Source organism: Balearica regulorum, chromosome 3, assembly GCF_011004875.1.
Source record: "Balearica regulorum gibbericeps isolate bBalReg1 chromosome 3, bBalReg1.pri, whole genome shotgun sequence".
NCBI classification, from domain to species: domain Eukaryota; kingdom Metazoa; phylum Chordata; class Aves; order Gruiformes; family Gruidae; genus Balearica; species Balearica regulorum.
The window spans coordinates 73087418-73114256 of record NC_046186.1 but is presented as its reverse complement, the minus strand read 5'-3'; the positions used below and the strand labels follow the sequence as shown (position 1 = coordinate 73114256).

General features: G+C 36.5%; 1 protein-coding gene across 8 annotated transcripts in view; it reads left to right on the top strand.

The window, feature by feature from the left end:
• STXBP5 (syntaxin binding protein 5) overlaps positions 1-26839 on the top strand; it is a 112304-nt gene that overhangs the window by 22719 nt on the left and 62746 nt on the right. For all 8 annotated transcript variants that reach the window (XM_075748458.1, XM_075748456.1, XM_075748454.1 and 5 more), the window contains exons 3-7: positions 5644-5725; positions 6590-6690; positions 19685-19819; positions 20912-20975; positions 24281-24364. In XM_075748458.1, the coding sequence (XP_075604573.1) occupies positions 5644-5725; positions 6590-6690; positions 19685-19819; positions 20912-20975; positions 24281-24364 (466 nt within the window). The remainder of the gene's footprint in view (positions 1-5643; positions 5726-6589; positions 6691-19684; positions 19820-20911; positions 20976-24280; positions 24365-26839) is intronic.

The following is a 26839-nucleotide window of genomic DNA, read 5'->3' as shown; positions in this document are numbered from 1 at the left end:
AAAATGCTTTTTTCCTCCCCCTAGGAAACTATGACCTCTTAACGAGTGTCAGGAGATGTAAAAATGCTGAACTCATGGTACCAAATAATTTCACAATAATACATCTCAAATACTTTTTTTTTTTGTACAAACAAACTGAATGCAGCTTTTCAGCCTTCATTGTTATTTAAAAAATAACAGCCCTATCTCAAAAATATTTAGGAATTTTGTATAATGTTGAGATTCCTAGAAAATGAGAAAAATAATGTGTTTTCAAAAAAATTTTTGTATGTAAATGATCCCTTCCAACTTACCTTCTTGTCTTCCCCCTTCCCTCCAAAAGAAGGGCAGACCTTTGGTGGAAAACCTTTTGGTAACCTTCCAGGACTGAGATCCTAACCTCCTCATCTCTGAGATGCCTTGCGTTATTTTCATCCTTGTGGCTAATAGAACGAAGCTGAATGTAGACTTTTTCTACTGCCTGGAAGCTATAGTTCTTTACTCTGTAGGGACACTTGATTTGGTTTCCAAGTATAATACGTAATGTTGACTTTTTTCTGTCCAAGTAACCAGGTCAAATTGTGTCTAGATATTGGCTAATTAGCAAGTGCTACGTTTGATGCACAGAAGTTGCAGCCAGTGTCTTCTGACTGTCAGTATCTGATGCCTTCCTTTTCCTTAGCCTGTTTCCTTGCTGTCTGTTTTCTTGCCTTCTCACTCTTAGCTGGCAGGAGGAGAATGCATCACCACAGTCCAGCTGGAATTCCCATAGTAAACAGTTACCCATAATTTGATAGTATTTCCACCTGACAAACAGTCTTCGTTTTAAAGGCCTAGTTTGTTTTTGCTTGGTGCTGTTATTTACATATAGGGAAGTAGATCTGAAATGTTAACAAATATTGTTGTATACTTTTGTAGACGTAAGTACTGCGACACTGGGAGGAGTAAAGATCTCTTAAGCTGAGTGATATAAACACAGCAAGATGCTATGCAGGGCTAAAGCTTTAGAAGGAAACTCTATAATCCTAATGCTGTTGAAAAATAGTGATGTGATACCATATCAGGATTGGTACAAAGTCTAAAACTCTCCCAAAAGTATCTTATGGATTTTTATCTTGTTTGGTAATACATGGATGTGAAAGGTCAAAGTTAGTTTTGTGGACAATGTTGACTGCAGTACTTTTGAACTTTCTGAGTATTCTCTTGTTAAATAGCTGTGTGTCTTGATAGATTGTTCTTTGAGATTTGTTTCTGTGAGAGATCATGCATTTGTATGTGCAACTAATAATACTGATTAGGTCTAGGTGCAGGTGAGATTGACAAACAGTTAGGAAAGTTGTGTGAAGCTGCTCTTGTACTGCTTTAGTCCTGCTTAGAGGTATCACCAGGACTTTATGGTACTCTGTAACTTCATGTGAATTAAGTCTTTGTTTTTATCTGTTGTTGAATTGTATCCAGATTTGGCAATGGTGAGTAATACCAGACAGACTTTTAATCTTTATATACTTGAAATACTACTTTGAAATCTCACCATCATTGTGTGTTTTTTATATGTTGGGATAATTCTTGGGGACCACAGCCACTGCACGTACAAAAGTGTGGGCAAAATAAATGGTGGCTTTGCTGCCTATAAAAATAATTCAGGGTCTGATTGAGTGGAAAACTGCTACATAGTAATAGCTATAGTAAAACGTACAGGTATAATATTCAGTCCTGGAGAGCTACATGCTACAGACTGGTATACATAAGAAAAATACAGTGAGTAATCTACTCCCCTTAGTGTTTTGCATGTGATTCAGATGTTTTCCTCTAGTCAGAGATCTAAATTTTGGATCAAAATTGACAAATATTTAAATACTGCAAGGCATTAGAGCTACAGTTTTGAGAGAAGTATCTAGGAATGAATCTTAAAAACTGCTACAGTTTCAGGTTTGTCTTAAACTTGAGCTATTGTAACAGTGGCAAATCTGATACAGGAACACGGTCCATATCTTGTGCTGTACTATCAAAACTTTTTATAGCGATGTAATGACATGAAGATGCGAGTAACTGTGTGGTGATACTTTGGAAGGTAATTTATATTATAAATATGTCTCTGTATACATAACTCACTTATGCTGGGGATTGATAGCTGCAGTTTTTGCAACTGCCTTCTGTGTCAGATGGGTCAATCACAGGTGAAGAACCCCCCAGTATTCCGGTCTATTTAGAGTAACTTAAAGAATTAAAAAAAGGACTACTCTTCTGAGCCTTTCAAAAATACTCTGGAATTAGTTTTCTCTTTCAAAATGTGACTTCTAAGGGCAGATGAGCTATAAATAATAATTTTTTAAAATAATGTTTTGCAGAGAGAGCTCACGTATCACTAATTAAATGACTTTAATTTTACCTGGAAAAAAAGTGAAGCTTGTTTGGAAAAATATCTTTTGGAACTGTTGTCTTTTCTCACAAATCAAAGTAAAATCAGTGTCATTATGTGATATTAGTGTGACACTGTGCTTTTCTTATGTATGACCTGCACTTCTAGCAGTTATGAAAATGACCACTGATGTTAGGACATGAATATGTTATCTCTTCCTTCTCTCAGCCACAGCTTTGGTCTCTTTCAAAAGAACATGCAGTGAAGACAATGAAATACACGTTTTCCATGGTTGATTTACTAATGGCAGTGGGAAACACAGAGCAATGTTCAAAGGTAAAGCTGAGAGGCTATTAATTTATCTTATTTGTTCATATTTGGAATAGGAATGAAGCAGGAATAGTAGAAGGAAATGCTTGGAAGGGAAGGAGGAAGGATAGGTCTTTGATTAGAAAACTGCTCAGAGCAGAGTATTTCCTCTAGACTTACCCTAGGACTCTGGCAGAGAGTTTTTCCTGTCTACAAAATTAAAGTGCTTTGCCCATCTTGTCACTATTCATTATAATTTTTGCCTGTTTTGGGGACTACTATGTGGTAGATGATCACTGCTTAGTACAGTGAGCTCTCTTGCCCTAAGCACACATCCGCAAGTGTAGAGGATTTAGACAAACTGCATCCCCTGAGATGCTACCCGTTTTGTGTGGTTGAGAAGTGCTTAACATGTACTGGAACAGGCATGTATTATTATCCTCCTACAGTCAGTGTTTAAGTGACGTACTTTTTCAACTCAGCATACCCCCCAAAACTGGGAGGCTTTGCATTGCTTTGGAAAAGAAGATTAATGCCGGTTAGGAGGATGATATTAATTTGAGATGAGAAGAATAATTTTAGCTACTAGGTGGAAAAGTGAACGTGACATAATCCTTGGGTAAAGGAACTAAATGTGACTAGTTGCAAGGACTAGTTTTGGTTTTTTTGATAACTGTAAGCACTATAAAAGATACCAGACTCTACTTTCTGATCTGTATATGAGGCTTTCACTAATTTGTCAAAAAGGCAAAACTTGCTCTGAGTGTTAAAAGCTTGTGTAAACTTACTCCCACTGCTGCATACTTACCGATTTCTGGAGAGAGAACTGGTTCAGGTGTCCTGGAAAATGCAAAATGATTTTTTATTTAAAGAAACATTCAAATATTCTTAATATTGACATTTTTAGTGACTTATCATAACAGTGCTTCCAGAAATATTTGCATCAGAAATGCTTAAAGACAACATTTGAGGGATAGAATTTGAAGAATCCATGGGCTTCTCTGTCTTTCTGGGTCATACTCCTCTTGTTTTGAGGCAAGGTAGCTGTAAAGCCTCAATTCCAAATAAACCATGGGTGGGTGAACAAACAAGGGTTGCATTTAATTATGTTGGAAGGTGATGTTCAGGGGTTAGAAAACTACCTGTTTCAGTGCAGATAAATAACAAGTTTTAAAATTCAGTTCCTATAAACATCTCAATTTCACTTTCAGAAATTGCTTTTGTCTGTACAAATAATTACTAATTCAAGTGAATGCAGAAGCATGAGCAAGGCTGAAACAAATTTCCTCTGAAACTTCTGGTATTCTTTGTGGGGTATTTTTTCCAATCTGGCAATTTGTGTAGTCAATCCAAGTTAATGCAAAACCAATAATTTTACATTAAGAGTACTCTGAATTTGTGTAGGAAGGTATTGTTTTTGAGGACAACCCTGCCACCACCGCAAGTTTTAAGCTCTTTTTTTTTTTTTTAAGAGCTATAAACTGTCAGTGGAATACAGATGATTTCTTTGTACAGGAACCATGTTGGTAAGAATGTAAAATACAAGGGAAAAAACAGGTGAGGCAAGCTGGCTCTTTAAGCCCTTCCATGCCAGAAGAAAATTAAATTACTAATTCTGTTCAGGGAAGAAAGCTGGTATTAAGTTTGCTGGATTATTCAACATCTGTTTAGTATAGCTTTCATCGTTTAGCTGAATGTTATGCGGATTCATTAGTCTAGGAGAAGAACGTGATTGAAGTTTAAAAGTTAAAATATTGCAGTGTGTTGAAGCAGACTTGTTCCTGTTGTAGTTCTACTTACATTTTATCGTGAAAACTTAGAGGCTGAGCAGGAGATGTGTGTCTCTAGTGTGAATGCATATGTTTGGGTTTTTTGTAAGAGTATTTGTATCCATTTTAGTTTTGACCAACAGTTTCTCAGTAAATGGAACACTTGCAGAATGGGTGAGAATTGTACTGTTTTATTAATTTCTAGTGTTTATTGAGAGAACAAATTGTACATTATATTCCCTGTTTTGCATACATTTTTGGAATGATTGCATTTCTTCCAAAAACTAAGGTGTTAAAACAAGAAGTGTTCGGTTCTTTGACAAATTATACTCCAGAAACCCTGGGCATACTATAATGATGAAATACTGACTGCTGTACATAATTTGTCTGGATTTGTGTTTTTTCTGGTCTGTTTCCTAGAGGGTGGAGAACTTCCTTGACTTCATATCAGAAGAAAGGGGATAACCACATTTGAAATACAGGATCTTTCTAACTAATAAATGAGTCAAGTATGGAGAATTGAAAGAATCTGTGTTGCTGCTGCTTCTATTTGATATTCATTATGGAACTATAGGACTGATTTGTGTGGGAGGGAAAATGAACAAGCTTTTGTTATCTCATAGTTGGTGCGAATCCAGGAGGTCTTGATACAGAGATCCTGGAAACTTACATTATACATAATTTCCCATTGACTCCTCCATATTTTGGCTACTGATCTTTTTATCTTTGTCACAGCAGATTTTTTCTTTAACATGCCTTGCATTATTCAGGTTTTCTTTCATCTGTAAGTAGTCTTTAAAAAGGAGAGAAAGCTGCTTTAGCAATTGAAAAATGTGATCACTTTGGTTATGATGTTTATTTAGATTAACTTCCTCTTATACTAGTCCTGATGGTTAACACTACTAAAATAACTCCTTTATCATTCTCCATTATGTTCTATTGATGAAGAATCCCTTAACTGTGTTAAGCATTTATTCATATCTTTCGTATTCCATGGGCATAAATAAGTTGGGTGGTTTAACTACTTTGTGTTACTTTGTGTTGTTTATAAATGGTATATTTGTGATCATTTGGATATACGTGATTAAATATGTTGGGTGAACTAGCTAGAAGCAGGATGTTAACCTGTTTGAATGTAGTATTAGTGATAGTGACAATGTTGGTTATAGTGGTTGGGTGTTTTCCCTGTTACATACAGTGATTATTCCTTAACAGTACTAATTCCAGCTTTGGTCGGCCAGGAGTTGAATGCTACTGCCAACATGACAGTGGAGCTGCAGTAATACAGCTTCAGTTCCTGATTAATGAGGTTAGTAAAATGTTGTACGTATTCCATAATTCAGAGAAGATGGAGTGTATTTTCTTCAGTTTCTCATTATGCAAGCATCAAAATCAGCTGACACAAATGACTCAGCATGAATGGCAAACAGTAATAACAATTATAAATAAATTAACTTTTTAAATCTTAGAAAACGCTTGACTAACTGTTGAAAATAGCTTTGTGTCTAGAGTACTCTTTTGCTATAAGCAAGAACTTTTTTTGTAGGAGTATTTATTTCCATCACTGAACACTCTAAATTGTCTCTTGAAACAGTGAAGTATGTTTTCAATAGTACTAGCAGTTTCAGTAGGCAGTTAATTTTATTTTGATAGTGTTACTGTTTTAGATGTGAGCTGAGCAAAGATCCCTAATCTGATCCCTCTGTAATTTCAGGTGTGTTTTTTCTAGGAGTGTAACATCTGACAGCAGTGCTGTTCTTGAGCTAGCTGGGACCAGATTTGTAGAGGGACTTCTAGCTCAGAAGAGTAGTGAAGTTGAAACCTCAGTAGCTTTGTCAGAACATAGCTATTAGCAGTTGAGTTCATCGCTTAATTTCTCTATGGAGGTGGGCGTGAGGGAGCTAATGTGCACACACCAGAAAAATCTTCTCCTTCCCCATCATCTCTCAGTATAGCACTGAACCAAATGTGAATGAGCTGAATGACACATGATCACATCAGTTATGTCACTACTGCTACTTGGAATTTACCTGTGCTATCATGTTGATACGCATGCTTATAAATATTTTTTTTATCCTGGAAGCAAATAATGTAATATTTTTCCACTATGATGATGATATACTGTTACTAGGGTTATGAAAATAAGTTGACTAAAACTTTTTCTTTCTTATAGGGAGCTCTTGTGAGTGCCTTGGCTGATGATACCTTACACCTGTGGAACTTGCGTCAGAAGAGACCTGCTATACTTCATTCACTCAAATTTAACCGAGAACGGTAGGGATTGGATTATTATTGCTTTGCCCCTTACCATCACACTCTGTGCTATTGTAAGATCAGATTTATTAATGCAGTCCAACTGAGTTGTTAAATAATTGAAACTGGATTTACATTAAGGTTTCAATTGCAGACTGTTAGGGCCCAAAGTACTTGTGAGTAGACATGCTAGTGACCTAAACTGAGATGACTTTTCTATCACTTTGCATATTGCATTGCTGAACATAAATTTTCCCATCCGTTATGGTTTAACCTTGCAGGCAGCTAAAACAACCCCACAGCTGTTCTCTCACTTCCCCCCTGTAGCAGGATGGGGGAAAGAATCAGAAAGTAAAAGGTAAAACTCATGGGTTGAGAGTTTAACAGAGCAGAAAAGGAAAATAATAATAATAATGTTAAAAGAATATTAAAATAAGTGATACAGAGCATAATTGCTTACCACCCAGGACCAACGGTCAGCTAGTTCTCAAGCCGAACTACCTCCCAGCCCACCCCCCAGTTGTACACCAAGAATGACATCATATGGAATATCCCTTTGGCCAGTTTGGGTCAGCTGCCCTGGCTGTGTCCCCTCCCAGCTTCTTGGGCACCCCCTGCCTTCTTGTTGGCAGGGCAGTATGAGAAGCTGAAAAGTCCTTGACTGCTTGGCAACAACTAAAATATTAGTGTTCTATCAACACTATTCTCATCCTAAATCCAAAACACAGCTGCTAGAGTTAATTTTTATTACTATCCCAGCTGAAACCAGGAAACTATCTTTAAAATGCAGAGGAACAGAAGACTTTTTGTTCCAAAATTCCTTTGGAGACATACATTGAAAGCGTGTGTGTATGCACCAACAAGACAAAAGGAAAACTAGTTCAATTTTTTAACTGGAAGCTTTTGTCCCTTGATGACAAACTGGAGTTCTGCAGTTAGAGCTCCTGTGTGTATTGGAAAAGCTGAAAAAATGCATTTTGACTAACAATTTTTAGACTCAAGTAACAGTGTTGTAAGCAAGCTAGGGGTACATTTTTAGACTAAACTTCTAAAAGTCAGTTGATGCTATTTCTGCAAAAAAAGTGTGGAGGTTTTTTAATAACAAGTAGTCCTTTCCTTTTAGGAATTAGCCCTTCTTTTCCAGTAAGGGTAAAGTCTCAAGTAATGTTTACTTTTGAGCCGCATGCTTCAGAGATGGACTGCTTGGGGAAACTCAAAGGATACTAGCAGGAACACAGAATAATCTGTGACTTGTAACCCTGTTGAATAGGGCACAAAGTACAAGGTTTAAGTAAAGGGTAGGAATAGAAAGAACTAAAATAAATATTTAATGTAAAACCTTCTAATATAATGTCATACAAAGTGCTAAACAGACTATTGGGTGGGTTATGGAGTAACCTTGTGGTTTTAAAGAGCAGGTTATAAACAAATATCAGCAATAACATACATGCAGGTTACTCGATTTTTGGGGGATAGGGGAATAAGTGATTCTAAGTCCCTCTAGAGGTTGTTTCTGTGGTCACTGTGCATAAACTCTTTACCGGGCGGAGCCTGGAGGGACAGGAGAAGGGTTAATGGCTCTAAGCTGAAGGAGGGTAGATTTAGATTAGATATAAGGAAGAAATTTTGCTCTGACAGGGCAAAATTCTCTGCCCCAAGGGAGCGATGGCATTTCTTTATGCAAGGTAAAAGTCAAATGGGGAGAAATGCAATTCATGACCACTAGTTTAACGAGGATTGCCCAACTGTAGGAGATGCAGTGGTGTATCCAAACTGAATTTTCTCCCCCTCCTTTTCCCCTTCTTTCTTAAATGACTTTTCTCTTACCTGTAGCACCTGTTTAAGTGTCAATATAAAATTCAAATTTGCAGCCTGAAACTACACTTGGATGTTGCCTTCTAACTAGTGCTTTAAAATAGATATCTGAGGAAGTGATTCTGATTGAGTGCAAATCTGTTGGATACTGGCTTAGTCTTAGATGTATGGGCATCTTTCTTTAAATAGAGTGCAAGTCTTAAACCATCCTTTTCCTGTAAATGTGGTGTTCTCACTAGTAAAACCTGTCACAGGGACTTGAACTGTGTGTACTCTTACCAGAAAGTGGAGAGGGTGGAAAGGAGTCTAGGTCATTCATGTCACTGGTTGTATTTGTTGTTAATTTTGAACAGAGTACTGATTTTTCGAGGAAAACCTGTGTCTTGCTAAAATAAGTAATGAGAGCACCATAGTTACTAAGACTGGTGAAGGTATAGTTTGCAACAAGGGCTTATTCTTCTAGTAATTTTAATCTTAAAGTATCCATTATAATAGCATGTAGAAGTAGCCAGAATACTTCAGACTCTTCCAGAGCCATACATTGTCATAGCCACTTATTAAGTCATGCTGGATGACTTAACTGTTTTCAAATATTCTGTGTTCTTTTGACTAGTTTATAAAATCTCTATAAAATAAAGTTTAACTCATTACTAGGGAATTATTTTGATTTTGAACTTTAGAGAATTGCACAATTTCACTGTTGAATAATTCTAAATCTGTGTTTTTTACTCTAAGAGTTCTTAGTAATTATTTACACCTAATAGATTTGTTATGTGAATTTGAAGTAAATGGGCTTTGCTTAGGCCAGTTTTATGATGTATGTTAACTACTAAATTTATTAAGAGTGATGGATAAAATTGGGTCTTCTCAATTCGCAAGTGCCAAGTTGTTAGATACCTAATTACTAAAATCTTTTAAATTTGTGTTGTGGGATTAAGATTTGCTCATAAGGATAACTAACTTCTCAAACAGGAATTATTTAAAATATTAAATACTACAACAGATCCTTGTAGAAATATGTTCTCTAATGATACTTCTAATTTGCCAACTTGTGTAAGGAACTTCAATATCTTGGAAATTAGTTTGGGTAAAAGAAATAAGTAAGTTGAAGTAGAAAAAATGTCCTTGGAGGAGAAACAAGCCACATTTTACAACGTGACTGAAGCAACTATTCCAGTTACGTCAGTATTTTCTCTAGAATGCTGTAGATGCTAAGGTTTAAAATTACATATCTGATTGGGAGTACCTGGAAGTGTGTTGACACTGTGGAAAAGCACTATGTGTCTGTTTAATAGGAGTTAAGCTCAACATGTCACAGGCGAATGTCTTCAGATTTTGTTTCCAAATCAGAGTTTAATGTGTAAGGGTTAGACGCGAACTAGAAAGTTGTTCGTAGCATAGAAAGCTAACTGTAGCAGTTAACTACCCAGATTAAAGGGTAATATATAAGAATAGTCTTAAAAACTATTCTTAAACCATGTTTAAAAAAAAACAACCCAACAAAACAAAAAAACCAACAACCTAAAAAATAAATAAGGCTATGACTTGTTAATGAATTCTGTATTTTCCTGGCACAGCCTTTTACCAGCTTTGGCTAATTCCGTCCTTTTAGCCATATGGAAGAATTACTGCCCAGTGTTTAACAATGCAATTTCTAGATTTCATATTTTTTTCTCCTATTGGTAATCTAGTTTGGCTAGCTTGCTTTCAGACCTGTTTTGAACATCTTTCAAAAAAGGAATAAAAACCAGACATAGCTTGTTTATAAATGCTTGTGTCATCTGTTAAGTATTCTGTATACTTACCTGAAAATTGAATTAGAGTATTAAATTACCTGTAAATTAATTCAGAATGCAGTCTCTAATATATGACTGGAGAGCGTTGTGAATTCTTACTTTTCTACTCATGAATTTTAAGAACAGGGAATAGTGAGAGAGTTGGTTTTTCTTTTAAAATAATTCTATGCCTGTTGCAGACTTTGTTCTGAGCTGTGGAAAATGTCTTCATTGGGCAACTTGCAGCTTTTTAGATTTGAGCAAAACATTTCTTTTAAAAGGAGTGGCCAAAAGTCTTTAAAGATACTGTTTTCAGTTGAGTATCTGGAGGTAAGAAACTGACCATTTATTTGATTCATAGCTCTTGACTGCCTTTTGTACCAGTGATGGTTAGTAATTTGAAGCCAATCTTCCAAACTGGTGATTGATGAAGTTTTTGATGTATATCAAAACTGTTTGTTGAAATGACTGGCAGCTGTCAGGAGCACGGTACAAAACAAACTAGTTCTGAAATTTTTCTAGCCTTTTGTTCCTGTTGCATTTGTGTGGGTTTTCCAGCTGCTTCATGTTCTAGTTACCAGACAAGTTAGACAATATTAAACCGAAGTGATGTGTAGGGGCCAGGAGAAAAGCATAATAGTGGGGAGGGGTTGCTTGCATGATTTGTCGTGCAAGTTAAAAGTATATGAGTAGTAGCTCTCTGCAGAACACGCAATTCAATGTGTGAAACTTTATCCTAGGTTTGGTACTTCTGTAAGCTTTCTTTGGGGAATCACAGTGTAGTTTGTCACCTACATACCTATATAAATATCCTACACATAATAAAATTGTGTGTTTACATGTAATGCAAGCCTCATGTCAAATTTGTTTTGACTTAATAGCAAATGTTAATATTAGGCTAGATTAACTCTGAAATAAGCGTAGCTAACACTTCTTACTAGAGTAAATATTGAAAGCGCGTTGTGAGATAGATATCCAATCTGGCTTTAGTTTTCCTAACTGTGCAGGAACTATTAAACTTTGTGCTGATTGAAGGTGTGAAAGGTGAAATACACATCACTAATGAGCCAGGGGCTTTCACACAACCAATTTGAGAGGGTAAAGTGACAGACTAACTTGACTTAAAAAGTGGTGTGGGATGACAAATTTGTGTCATCTTTGGTTTGGGGTTTGGTTTACAGCAATCAGCTCTATGTACAAGTATGCAAAAAATTGTTTGCTTATCTAAGACTTGCATCCTTCCTGATCTGAGATTCCCTGTTCTAATGCCAAAAGAAATAGTTTGCTTGCTTTGTGACTTAGCATAAAGACAAGAACCAGAATTGTAGCATAAAAATAGAACTGTTTAGTGTGTGAGTGCTTTGCATATCGATCACTGAATGCATTGGTAGCAGTTTAATTTTTAATATGTCAGCTTTGTGCTGTGGCATTTAAATAGTTTTCCTCAGCATGGAACTGTGCAATTCAGAATTATGAAATTATGCTTCAAGTATTGCTGGTTTTGTATTCTGCTATAAACAGCAACCTTAGTGTTGTGTTTAAAACACAAACTGTCTTGAGTGAGTGAAAAATCCCACTTGTATTACTTGTTATTAATAAACAAGACTTAGTTTTTATTATGACACATACCTTACCTTGTTAGATACTGTAACCTTGTACCCAGCCTGTGCATTAGCAGACATTAGTTGTGAGAATTTTTCCTTCTGCCTCACTGAATTTATAAACTGACCAATTCTGCCACTTTGTGGATAGCAGAAGGACATACAGGTCTTCTTGCCTGTGAGCAAGGTGATGATAGACACTGTTTGTGAGTTTTGGGTTGTGGGTTTTTTCTTCCCCTTTCTGTGTATCAACATCACTGTTTCACCTCCACTCTTTGAGGACTGGCTTTTTGCCTTTGCCCTGTGTGTTTGGGGGTAGGATTATAGTATAACCCACAGAAGGATTACAGATACATATCCAAACAGTACTTCTGAGAAGTTAAATGAGTCTTTGCATAGTCAATGATATACCAAGTACAAGCTTAATATATGACACAACTAAGTTTTTGACACATTAACTAAGGTGTGGGTTTTTTTTTTTTTTACACCTCTTGAATTGGCTTTCTTTTTGAGAATGAAAGGAAATTATTACTGGGTCTGCTTGCCTTTATGTTGTTACATAAAGCTGCTTTTTACCTGGTGGGCTTAAAAATGTTACTCAGTGGTGATCCACTATATGTATTTAGAAGTATTTTTATCTTGTTTCAAGAAGTTAGCAGGAGAAAATGAACTTCTTGACTGTCCGGATTTGCTGCAGATGTGAATGTCTTTCATGCAGGATCAGATTCCTTTGAAAAATGTTTTCTTGAGGCCGCACGTGCACGCAGAGTCCCATGTGTTGGTGCAGTTGATGGAACTGCAGTTGCATCAGTTGCCTTCTGCCTTTGGCACTGAGGAAGAACTGAAGCGCTTAGGTTTCTAAGAAACAGTGTTTAAAAACTGTCTCCATTGTTAGTTTTTTTTGCACACTTTCACAGTGGTAAGTAGCACGTAATGGCCAACTACCATGTTCCTGGGTAGAATTTGACCTTTAGTTTTTAAACCCTGTCTGTCAGACTTTTCTCTATCAGCGATGGGCATAAGTCTTCTGTCTCCCATGGGAAAGCTACATCTCTGACATGGCCACTTTAAGTTGTAGTGTGTGACAAAAGTATTCAGCCTGAACTGCATGTGTAAGTAGAGCAAGCTACCCAAGTGTCTTCTGATGCCAAAGGTGGTGGTTACTTTTTGAGTCATGTCAGATATACCAACAGGAGCTCGTAAGTATGTAGAGCAGGGGATTTTATCAGTGGTAAGAGATCCTCAAATCTTTAGGGTATTTGGTGTGAATTCCTTCAATGTTGAAAACTTGTCTTAGTTTTTAAATCAGTTGCCTCAAATGGCATGTGTGCATTGGTCTTTTGTCAGCCTTACAAGCAGTGAAGCAGCCCTTTTCTGTTTGTGTATAAATGAAAGTGTGGAGACCCCTTCTGAGTGAAGTACTGAAGCTTGAAAAGCCATCTTAAAACAGAGAGGTGAAATATGACTCCATAAAGGAAAGAATATGTAAGCCATGAAATATATTAGGAACATTATATTGTAAAAATACAAGTACCTGCAGCAGCTTAGGAACTCTCTAAAATTGTGCTTTTTTTCTGGAAGAGGATCTAAATGGCTCTAGTATTGATCACATCAGTGGTGACCACTTTATTTCTGTTCTTGGCTCTTACTTCCCCATTACTCCATCTTGACACCATTAGTGTACACCACAACTCAGGTACTGCACATAGGTACTTTTTAGCTCCCTTTAGAGGCAGCCCTTCAAGTAAATGTGTTTGGAGAAGTATCATTTGCAGTGCTGTTACGGGATCTAAATGGAATTGAAGTACATGTCCAGTTTCTAGGATATAGTGCATTTATCCATGTGGTCTTTTGAGGGAACAGTTTTGGGATGCATTGAAGAAGAATTCTTCCTCTGCATGTGCCTTCTGCCCCTTCAGGCCTTTTTCATACAGGTGGGTATTTTTATTGCAGTTACCAGATCTGGACGTAGACCCCTTGCAGGAGTCTGACAAAACCACAGCCTTTGTTCACTTCCATCAGTATGTCATTCTGACGCTGGCTCTTGACTTTTTATGCCCATGGAGGATTTGACAAGAGACTGTGGACATGGAGTCTAGGCTAACATAAGAATTAAACTTTTCAGCATGTAAAATTCAGAAGCTGGCTATCTCATGCATGAAAGGTTGAACATAGAGGTGTGCAGAATCCAACTTTGGTAGCTTAACACTTTTCTCTTTAGAAAATTATTTTGTGTATACAATAATGATCTGAGCAGCTAGTGTAATTACAGTAACTGCAGACCTATAATGATAGCCTGAAGTTCTAGAAATAGTTTTAGTGACTTAATAATAAAACCTGTTATCAGCATTTGTCATTCATCAAAGTATTTGTCACTGCTTTGTTAAAGCAGTGGAAAATTCTGAAGAACATAGTCTACTGCATTATAAATTATTATAAGGAAAGATAAAGATTAATTTAGAAGTATTTCTGTTGTCATAATAATACACTCAAGATAACAGCCTGTCATTTTTGCTTAATATTTCCCTTAAAAGCCCAATTCTTTGACTTGCATATTAATTTAGTAAATTGTATTCTTTGATATTTCTGTAATTAAATTCCTCTAGGGAGTACTATCACTTGCTATAACTACTTTGATATGCATTGTGAAACAACCACAATTAAGATTTTTCTTAACTAACTTTGACAGATTATCAGAAAAGACACATGGTCTGCAGTTAAGAAATGAAATCCTTTCAGTAGGTTTACAAACAGCTTCCCAAAGACTCTTGTCACTGCTAATACTCTCCCGTAAGCAATACCACAAATTATATTTTAAGTACCATAAGAACAAGAGACTTTGTGAGGGGTTTTTTTTATCAGTGTTTTCCACTGCTAGTTTACCACTGGGTTTTCTGTATATAACTTTGTTTTCTTGAACTATTGGTTCAAATCTCACAAATTAATTTCACAGGAAAGTGAAATTTCTTGTAGGTTTTTTTTTTTTGGAAGCAGGGGGACAGGGGAGAAGTGACTTTGAATATGTATACAGCGAGGAGGAAGATTTTGTATGTAGGGGAAGTACAGCCACGGTAGAGTTTAGAACTACCCTGACAGTTTTGGGGTTGCATAACAGTACCTCATTTTAGAAGTGATGTTAGCATTTATTGAAATTGTACTGTAGATATCAGACTTAAAAAACCCACCTCTTTAAAGCACTGCTTTTTTCTAGAAAGGGATTTTTTCTTTGTACAGGTATGGGGAAGTGAAATATTTGGAATAAAGTGCTGTGCACAATACTCGCATTATGCTAAGAGTTCAATCTGCTTCACAGAATGTACTAGATTTACTGAGGCAGCTGAAATTTCCTTGGAGATAACGTGAGGAATCTGTTGTGCTAGGGAGGAGCTGTCTGCAGAAGCCTGCTTTCTGTGATCACTGGCTCAGACTGTCCCAGGCTGTCTCTTTAGAATCATAGAATATCCTGAGTTGGAAGGGACCCATAAGGATCATCGAGTCCAGCTCCTGGCTCCACACAGGACCAGCCGAATCAGAGCATATGACTGAGCGCGTTATCCAGATGCTTCTTGAACTCAGTCAAGCTCGGTGCTGTGACCACTTCCCTGGGGAGCCTGTTCCAGTGCCTGACAGCCCTCTCAGTGAAGAACCTTTTCCTGACATCCAGCCTAAACCTCCCCCATCGCAGCTTCATGCCGTTCCCTTGGGTTCTGTCACTGGTCACCCTTCGCTCCCCCTCATGAGGAAGCTCTAGACCGCAATGAGGTGTCCCCTCAGTCTCCTCTTCTCTAGGCTGAACAAACCAAGGGACTTCAGCTTCTCCTCATACATCTTCCCCTCTAGACCCTTTACCATCTTTGTTGCCCTCCTTTGGACACTCTCCAATAGTTTTATGTCCTTTTTGTACTGTGGCACCCAAAACTGCACGCAGTACTTGAGGTGAGGCCACACCAGAGCAGTGTAGAGTGGGACAATCACTTCCCTAGACCAGCTAGCAATGCTGTGCTTGATGCACCCCAGGACACGGTTGGCCTTCCTGGCAGCCTGGGCACACTGTTGACTCATGTTCAACTTGCTGTCGACCCAGACCCCCAAGTCCCTTTCAGCATGGCTGGTCTCCAGCGTCTCATCGCCCAGTCTGTACATATAGCCAGGGTTGCCCCTTCCCAGGTGCAGAATCTGGCACTTGCCCTTGTTAAACCTCATGTGGTTGGTGATTGCCCAGTTCTCCAATCTGTCCAGATCTCTCTGCAAGGCCTCTCCACCCTTGACAGAATCAACAGCTCCTCCCAATCTGGTGTCATCCGCAAACTTGCTCACAACACCTTCTAGTCCTACATCTAAGTCATTTATGAAAACATTAAAAAGAACTGGCCCTAAAGTGGAGCCCTGGGGAACCCCACTAGTGACTGGCCACCAGCCTGATATAACCCTGTTTACCATAACTCTTTGGGCCCGACCCGTCAGCCAGTTGCTCACCCATTGCACTATGGTTTTGTCAAACTGTAGATGCACAGAACTGGTTTATTTTTTATTGATGCTTCTGTACTAGTATTTTTGGCCAGAATGGTTTGATATAGGAGAGGAAGAGTATGGTACTCTGCTTTTGTCTGATACCTTGTTTCAGGCAATTGGGGTTTGTGTGCAGGAAAGACTTGCAAAAGTTTTTTACTTGGGTTGAGTGTTTGTGTAGTCCTTTTGACCTGTTCCCAAGAATTGATTCTATTTTCCATATTTATGTACATATCCATTTGTGGGTAGGGAGAGAGAGGGAGGAATGCTTGAGTTGTAGAAATGGCCAGAGCATTATATGACAACTTCTACTTCTGTTGATCTTAAAGTATGTTATAGATGGAGTATATTATCTTGTGGTGACAGAAAGTTAGGTTTCTGGAAGAAAAATCTGCATTTTTCGGGGGGAAAAAAAATGCTGTCCTTGGCCAAGTGTTAAATAAGCAAGTATTGCCTCACTACCAAGATGACCTTGACCTTTTGTTTCTATCCTCCAAAACAAGTGTGAATCCCTTTAATCCTCAGTCCAATTTTCAATGGAGCAAGTGAGGCCACCAAATGTGGCCTGTATGTTGACATGCTAGTATTATGTCACTGGTCCTTCAGATGGTCATAGTTTCACTGAATTTTAGTTGAGGACTGTAACCTTTCCGATGTTCTTTAAAATCTAGTTTAAGGTGAAGCCTTAATCACTGAAGAGAGAGAAGCTCAGTATATGGACTTCAATACCGGAAATGTTATTCCGTAAATTGCTGAAGTAAATGCAGTTATCTGAAATGAATCACTTTGGACAAAAATATATTTGAATTTCTGAAAGTTGGAAGACATACTTTTTCTATTAGGAAAATAAAGAAATAAGTTATTTGCAAAGAAGTAACATTTACCACATTCAAGGTGAAACAGTGATTCATTATAGCAGGGTCAGTGTGACAAATTCCTTTTGGATCTAACTTGTCATCGGTTGTTCTGTGAAACATAAAAGGTCTAAGAATATTTTTTAGGTTGTATAAAAATCCTACAAGACTTTTTTCTGATTGTAGAAGACTGGTAAAAGTGCACTTTGAAGGATAAGGTTAAGAACCCCATTTTATATATGCCTATACTTGACAATTTTGAAGTATCTTCAACTTCCTGCCTTTGCAAGTTGGTAAACGTTTCGTAAAGTTACTTGTTCAAGTCTAATTCAGTCCTGGTGTGGAATCATTTCATTGCTTGCTAACTCTTGACAAAATTAATCTCACTTGCGCACAGGAGATGGTAGATTGAATACGGCTGCATATTCAATAAGAGTATCAAGAGTATTGAGGAGTTGGACACTTAACTTGCCCTTTTGCTTTAGCAATCAAAGTTGCAGCCCTAACTTACACTTTTGCCCACCTTTAAATGACACAAATAGATAATGTTTTATTAATGAAAGTGTTGGACAACTATAGTTGACAGTATTAACTCACAGATCAAGACAGATAGATCCATGACCCTGCTCCTGCATATTATTTCTGGCTGATAGGCAGCATTTTTAGATACAGCTGATCTGGCTGCCAGCTGCATCTGGCATGTGGAGTTCTGGTGCAAAAAGAAGCTGTGGTGTTGCAGAGTGCTGAAGGTTTGTTTTCATGCTGCCTCTCTTTCTCCTTCCACATGACCTGCTTGTAGGAGAGCTCTGTTGATGGTGGTAAGGTTTTGGGGCCTGCCTAGGGAGTGCATGTACAGATGTATGTGATTTAGCTTCCTATAAAATATTTTTTCAAGGATGTAGGGAAAACTCAAGTCTTTAACCTGTGGTGTTTGCAATTACTGTGTTTAGTAAAAATGTTACACCCTCTATAAGTTTGAGTTGGAAGAGCATTTTAAATCTTGTATATAGTCCTTTTTTCTGTGAAACATCAATGAAAAAAAGTTAGCGCAGCCTTTTGGCTTGAATATTCAAGCACAAGAAACCAAAGGAGTTAGAAAATGGATAAAACTAAAGATTTGCTTGAGCAAACTGCATTCCTTAATTAGAAATAAATTAGTGATATAAAAAGTGAAGAGGTACACTTTTGATCCAGGTAGTATTACTACAGAAGCCTTAACTCTTGAAACCTGTAGTACAACTTAACTTCTTCAGCCATTGGCAACTTTTTCACTGCTGCTGTTAGCCTTTGCTTTTGTGCTGAAGTTAAGTGTGTATATACATCTAACGCAAAGGATCTAAAGCTGTTCTTTGCATTAATAATTATTAACAGACTTGAAGAGATGTATGGATTTAGCAAGAAGGGAGTCCAACTGGGAGAAAAGAACACAAAATCTGTAAAGCTAAGGATTAGAGCTAACAGAGCAAATTTCCATTAAATAATTATTTTGTTATCCCTGCAACATTTTTGAAAGCCCAAGTTTGATAGCCCAAGTAATTTGGCAATTTCTTTCAATATTGGACCTTGCAGATTAAAATGGTTTAGAGTTTATGGTTTCCGGAAAATTTCTAGATTCTAATTTGATGTTAGTGTTTCTATTGTATAGAAAAATTAGATACTTTAGAAGCTTCAGTTCCTACAGACATTATATCCATATCCATTTTTAAGTAAACAATATGTAGAACCCAAGAGGACAGAAGTAACCAAATTTTCAAGTACTAATATTTGTACTGGATCTATGAAGAAAGAGTGCTCTGCTGGTACAAACAGTTGTTAGTTTGGGGGTTTTATTCAGGTACTTCCTTGTAGCAGAAGAGAAAACTATAAGGCAGAAAATTAAAATATGGTTGAAGTAAAATAATAGCCCCAAATTTAAATTACTTCTATGAACGTTTAGGGTTGGTTTTAGGTTTCCTTTACAGGATACTTTGGGTTACACGTACACTTACATTTCTTATGCTTTATTTCTGCCTTTGTCTCCTAACTTGAAACCAGCTCGATCTGCATAAGGTTACTTCTAAAAATCCTTTGTCCTTCAAAACTTGAAATTAGATGGATTTCAAAAGGAGATCTATAGATTATAACATGGCAGTATTGTACATGTTCACTTTAAAATGACAGCAATCTTGGGCAAATACATTCAATATGATAATTTTCAAAGGTAGCTGTGTGATTTTTATCTAAATGTCTTAATAGTTTTAGAATACCTTGGCTTCTATTTCGTGTTTATTCTAAGTCTTTACATTGTCTGTGCATCTCTTGTCATGTACTGGCCTTGCTACTTTTCTGTACCTGTAACTTGTCTTACTTCTTCCTGTTTGCCTCTTGCCTTTCATATACCTTTTGGCAACATAGACCTTGAAGTGTAGGATAGCTAGAAGACTTTCCTTTAATACCCTTTTTTGGTGGCTTTCTCTTTCAGGATAACATTTTGTCATCTGCCTTTCCAAAGTAAATGGCTGTATGTGGGCACCGAAAGAGGAAACATTCACATTGTCAATGTGGAATCATTTACTCTCTCAGGCTATGTCATCATGTGGAATAAAGCCATTGAACTGTGAGTTTAATCAAGTATTGTCCATTGAGGGGGAGGGGACAGAAGTGTCCCAGATGTTATTAATCAGTTGCAAAAGTGTTATTGTTACCTAGAATGGCCTCCATATTAGTCTCACTACAACAAATACCTGATCAAAGTACATAAATAGTCATGTAAATACTTTTTATTGTAAATGTGAAATGTTAATGTTCATATATATGTTTCTGCCTATAACACTATTTTAGTGCCTGGAATAGACAATATAAAATCAGACATAAAAATTATCATCTGTGGTGATAAAGAACTAGAAAAATAATATCTGTTAAAATACAATGTGGCTGGTACTTGGGCAGGCATGTCACCTCTATAGTTTTGGGGTTAAAGCCTGAAGTACAAAGACAGGCAGTGTAAGAAAGCTGATGGCATGCTGAGTATAAAATTACTGGCTGAAAGTGTAGATTTAAATAAGCCACTTCCAAGAATGAGGCTTTTTTTACAGCTATTATCATTGCTGCTCCTTTTAAAAAAAGAAGTTTCTTTATGCAAATATAATGTTTTGTTAGTGAAAACATATACTTGTGTGCTGCTGTTTCTCTGCTGTTGTTTTGTTCCCAGAATGTCATGTCTATCTTAAAAATGTGTGAAGTCTGTAACTTGCCAAAGGCAAGTTGAAACAAACACAGCTCTTCATTAGTCCATCTTCTTCAATAGCAAGAAGTCAATATAAAGTCCTAACTTTATATTGTTTTAACAATGTCCAGTTTGGGCAGTTTATGAATAATGGCAAGACCTGTTTTCCAGCGTAAAAATAAACATTTTACCCAACTGTGATTCTGTAACATCAAACATTAAATAGATATGCTAAAGCTAATGGCAATTTTCTTGTGTTGTGAATAAGCAGTGAATAAGTCTTTCCTCCTTATAAAAAGAAAGTGCCTACAAATAGACACAAAGTTTTTATAGGCTTGAAGATAAAAGTGACTCAATGCTGAAATGTCAATGGCTTGCTTACATGGAGTCTATATCTGCAAATCTGTATTACTTGCAGTCGTTTTGAGATGCAGTTTTAGACAAAGGAGTTTTTTTAATTAAATGGAAATGTTTGTTGTTTAGGTCATCCAAATCTCACCCAGGACCTATTGTCCACATTAGTGACAATCCAATGGATGAAGGAAAGGTAGGATATGTTTAAAGATTATTCAATACATTGTTTTTCAAGCAGGACTTTTTTAAAGTATAGATACTGCTGCTTTTTAAGGAAGGATTAAGTAGATAGGGACAATGTTAAAAGCATGAAGGAGGTCTAAATCAAGGTTTTAAGATCTAAAATACTAAAAGCAAGGTACAGACATGACATGATGGTAGGACACCTTACTAAAATAATTGAATGCATCTTGTAATCAGAAACATTTTAAAACACAGCTGAAAGTGCTTAATTGCAAAAATTCTTGAAAACAAAAGCAAAGAACTTTATATATGGTGGTTAAAAATTAAGATGTTATCAAAAACCCCCAGTCATAACCTGAGTGGAAAAATAGTGGGAAGGAAATTAAATAAACTTTATAATGCTCTTGGGTGTTGCTGTTTCACAACTTTAAAATGCCTGTTTATGTAGCATATTTATTTAGATTAGCTAAACTGAAGATGAAGTACAGAGTATTCTAAGGCAGCAGTTTCTATGGGATTTGAGGTCTGACATACATTCGTTTAGCAGACATCATCTAGTGATTATAATAAATTGCTTAAAACCTAACTGGCCTGTAGTACAACTAATACTTCAGAAAAGTCAGCTCAACTAAAACATTTCAGAAAGCTGTGTATTAGACTTTTCCCTCTTTTGAGATAGCATTATCATCATCGTTTTGTCTTGACAGAAGTTTCACAGTACTTGCAAGGGCTTCAAGAACAATTTTTGTCCTGTGACACAGCAGCCACAAAGAACAACTTGAGATATGAACTTAATGGTCATACGTTTGTTCTATATTACTAAAGTAAATCCACAAGTATTATTACCGTTTGCTTTGGGACATCTATTATGAGGCTCATGCAACACCAATGTAGAACACACAACTTTAGTTCGTAATGAAGACTTCATGAATTAAAAGAGAAAGCAAGGAGTTAAAATGTTAGTATTCCTTCTCTAGGTGACAGCAAATTACTGTAGTACCAAATCATATGTTCCCCACTTAAATCATGATTGCAAGACCAAGTCTGTGCTTCAGGTAATAGACCTCTTCTACAAGCCTTGGAATGGGATCACATGGGTCACCCACTCTATGAAGGTTCTTCTGCCTCTATCTTGTCTGCCCAATACAGTTATTTAGCAAATCTTAGTGGTCTACTGCAACTTTTGTTCAGATCCCTTCATCCAGACTGAAGGATAAGCAGGAGGGATTTTCCTTAGTTTTGACAACAGGAATAAAGCAAAATGTGAAAGAAGGATTTGAAAACAGTAGTTTCTACATGTATCTTTTCCAAAAGTGTGTAGACCCTGACAAAAGCATGGTTATAACTTAGCCAGAGACACGTTGATGTCACTCACTTTAAACAGATTCTAATTAATGATTCCACTTTAGATTAATCAGGCATAAGTGATTGAATAGGTTGATGAATTAAATTCTAAATTATTATCTTCACCAGTGTAGTGTCTCAAAAATATCCTAGCGTTTTGAACTCCCATTTGTGAAGAATCTTCAAGGAGAGAGAAAATAACTAGGCTTACTACTATTCCACATATGCAGGAGAAATATTTCTTTGTTTACTTGCTTTTCATTTGACATGTTAGTAGTGGATAAAACTGAAGAGAGAGGGGATGATACTACTGTCTGAGCAGTGGTTTGAATGTTTTAATAGCATGCTAATTATAAGCTTGTATCCTAGACACCTACAGTTTCAGTCCAATAAGAGAATTTCGTAAGTAGAGTTTGTTTTCATTGAGGTGAAGCTCACTGCAGTAAGCATGTAACTGATGGGTTTCTCTGTAGAATTAGGTTTGAATCACATTCCATAATCATGGACCCTAGAATATGAATGCAGTGAAGCTTTGCAAACTTCAGTAAAGACAAATGTTCTATTTATTCTGGTGTATTCCACCCCATGCTTAATTACTGTCAATGAAAGTTTAAGAATTACTGTTTTTATCAATCAGGCTATCAATCAGTGTTTTAGAATCTGGCCTTACACTCCTCTTCTTTCTCGTAAGAAAAATATTGCTGAAAAAAACCTGTAGTTGCAAGAACCTCCTGTGTACTCACTTTTAAAATTCGTTCACGTTATTAGCCTTCTAATCACTGTGACTTTTCTAATGCTTGAAGTTAAAATAGAAAAAATATAAAATATGGCTTATAAGCAAGATCACTTGAAATAATAGTATACAGACTGTAGTGAAGAAAATATCTCTAATATTCACTTTTACTAGATCAATTGTGTCTAATACTTTTAGGGTATTAGTGCTGTATAGCACTGAAATAGATCAAATATTTTATCTGCAAGCTGGTAGGAGATCATATGTTATTTTTCATACTGGAAATAACTATGCACCTTGAAAATCTCAACATAGTGAAAAGACTGTCTAGGCAAAACCTCTAGCTGCGGCAATAGACCATATTGATTTAGATCTCCTATCCTTGACTACAATGGAATGTGTGAAGGCAGTGTTTTCTAACTTGTAATATGAAGGACACTTCGCAGGACACTTCTGTTTGCTCACAGGAAATAGTGTGTTTTAACAGTGAGTAAATCCCAGCAGCCAACTACTTCTTTTTTGTATGTCCGTGTTGGGGGAAAAAGAACTGGGAGTGAAGGCATGCTACTTAATCTTAGGAGCTGCTTCTTCTGTAGCAACATTGCTCAAAGGACAGATCACATCTCGTAGTAGATCCAGCAACTATGGAAGATGAAACTGCATTGCCGCCTTCTATATAACAAGTGCCAAGACTGTTACTACTGCCTTATGTTGGCCTTGTTTTCTTTTCATTAAGAGAAGTGTCACTTAAGATAGAGCAAAACACATACTCAACAATGTGTTAGACCAATTATTATGAGCAATTGGAATCTTGACTCCCTGCAGAAATGTTTTAATCTTGGAAATCTAAGCAGAATGAATTCCAGTAATGAAAACACACAATAAAAAGTTCTTTTCCAACACTGTCATTTTCACTCAGGAAGGAATACACTTAAAGTTTAATGTTGGCCATTCTGGAACTCAAAGGGATTTCCAAGGACTCTTGTGAAGAATGCATTATTTTTTTTTTCTAATTTTGCATGAATGTAAGTTGTATTAACTGGAAGTTTAGGATAATGACAAGTACAAAGTAAACCTTTCTAACAGTCTTTGCTGCTTCTCATTAATTTTTGTCTTCATAACTACTTGCAGTTACTACATGTGGTATTATGCTGCATCTCTTTGGGGCAAGAACTATAGGCATTGCAAAAGGTATTTTGCTTCTTATAAAGACTTAATATATCTGCTTATCATTGCAGCTTCTGATTGGCTTTGAGTCTGGAACAGTGGTATTATGGGATCTGAAGTCAAAGAAGGCAGATTACAGATACACACATGATGAGGTAACATTTTTCATATGCATTATTTAATATGAGAATATCATTTGCTATTCTAGTCATTTTTATCTTTTTCATTTCTCCTGCTTCTGTCACCAGTGGATCAATAAATAGGTCTCTGAAGTTACAAGTACTTGAAGTTTTCTGCAAAAGACCCGTAGAATTTGAATAATAGAAACTTCAGAGTGAATAAGTGTTCACTGAGTTGAAGTTTGAAGCAATGAATGGTGACATGGGTTGGATTTCTTTACTGATTTCAGGGGCTGGGGAGGGAAGATTTCCCTTGTCTTTTTCTGTTATTGAGTACTGTGACTTTCACTTGTGTTAAGAGCTTGAGTCTTAAGTTGAAACAAGGTGGTTTAGCAATTTCTGTTACTTGAAATCTCTGACATTCTGAAAAGTGTATGTGGAAAAACTTAATAGTCTAAGACATTTCTATAAACATACTTTTTCTTTGTAGGATAAGATCAAGGTTTAAAATAAAACTGGGGGCTTAAAAAGGCATTTATTTCTTTAAAACTTGATTCTTCAGGATGTAGGTTTTTTGAAAGACCGGTATATTATGTTGAAAATTTTTTCTTAATATAAGTTGATGTATTTTATTTAAAGTAACATAAAATTAGTCTCAATCTATATTTCACTGATTGTAAAATGCCTATATCACTGTTCAGTACCAGTTAGGCCTGTTTCTTGTATCACAGAGGGTGTGTTTTCCTTAGCTCTGTGCTGAACTTCTCACAAGACAGGGTTTGGGTGTTTTTGTGGTGGTTATGGCTCAGTACTTCTGCTTGTGCGTGTTAGCTCTACCAGTGAAGAGTTTCTTTGAAGGGGGAGTCTCTGAAGTGGTCTGAGATCATCAGAGCTATATTAGAACATCAGAGCTGAATGAGGCTTCTTTGTGTTCAGAAATGTCTGTGTAAGACTCAAAGTATGTTATATGAAGAACAATTTTCTACCTTCCAGTTGCACTGCATGCACCTAATTCCCTCTGTTGCTTTGTTCCATAAACTTAGTTGTATCTCCATCTTTTCCTAGTCTTAATCAAGTTCTTATTCCTCTTACTCTTCTTGCTTTTCTCTAACTTTTTTAACCATTCTATTTTATCTTTGTTTTATGAGAGAGAAACACAACAACATAGTATATTCAAGATGTGGGCACACTGGATTTATGATGTGAAATAATTGTTTATATAAAGTTGTTTTTGCTGTTTCTAGAAACTTACCCAGCGTAGACATTGTGCTGCTTATTTTGGTTTTTTTCTTTGGATTTTGTGGTCCTTTTTTTAAATTTACTCAAAAGTTGTCATCTTCCTGAACCAACCCTGATTTAAGAGCTTGCAAACAGCAGTGAATAGTTCAGCTATTTCATCTTTGATTTCCTTTAGGATTTATTAGTGAATGCACATAGTTGTTCAGGTTGGTTTTTGATTGCAGAAGAGGTAATGAAATACCTCAGGTCAGATCCTTTGGTAAAGGAATGTGAATTATCATGTTTGCAGTGGATGGAGAGCAAAACATGCAGATCTATGGAGTGAACTTGATGATTTTTCACTGTTCTCATTAGTGAGAATCAACATACAGTAAAGCTGCTTAAAAAATACTGGCTTGCAGTATGCTTTTTATGTGAGTTTGGATTACCCTTTAAGAAAAATTTCTTTGGAAAAAGAATTACTGTATGCAGTAATAATTTGTTGGTTGTCATCCATTTAACATTGTATGACAAGGAATTTCTTCTTCAATGGGCAAGTTATTTAGATCTAATCTAAAGGCGAAGGCAGAATAGAATTAGGTCCCTTTTTTGAATTTGGATTTAATCCAGTTAGGCAGTTTCAAGTTCTTCTGAATTCTGACCTGAATGACACAGAAATAAAATGATTAATTTTGTCTAACAATTGAAAAATATGTGTTTCTTGAAAGGTGCCATAGTAGAGTGTGCTGTAATTGTTTCTGGACTGATGGCCTTGAGAGAAGATCCTATCAGATACAGAAAAGATAATGAATAGAAAGGTGCAGAAGGTGGAAGATATGTATACTATGTATATCTGTCTTTAGTGTGAGTCAGGTGAGGTGGAGGTTCTCCTAGATCTTTCACTTTATTCTTCGGTGCCTCTCAGTTTTGTGTTTAGCTGCAAAAATGGAGAATCTCCCTCAATTTTTGAGTGAAAGGAATATTCAACTCCATAATGTTCTCTTTCTAATATTATCATTGCTGACTAATTAGTGGCCTATATAAATATACTGTTCTTGCTATTTTTCTGCTAGCATAGTTTCAAGTAAGTGAATGTAAATGTTAAGAAACAGTAGAAACAGGGTTTTTTTAGGTGTATTTTGCAAGAATAAAATATTACCAAATAATAAAAACTTTGCTGGTTCTTATGAAGGAGATTCCTTAACAGAAAAGAGAAGGCATTCTCACTTGCTTAATGCTGAAAGGTGGGTAACTTCTTGAGTCTTAGACATGTAACACCATAACTGGTACTGT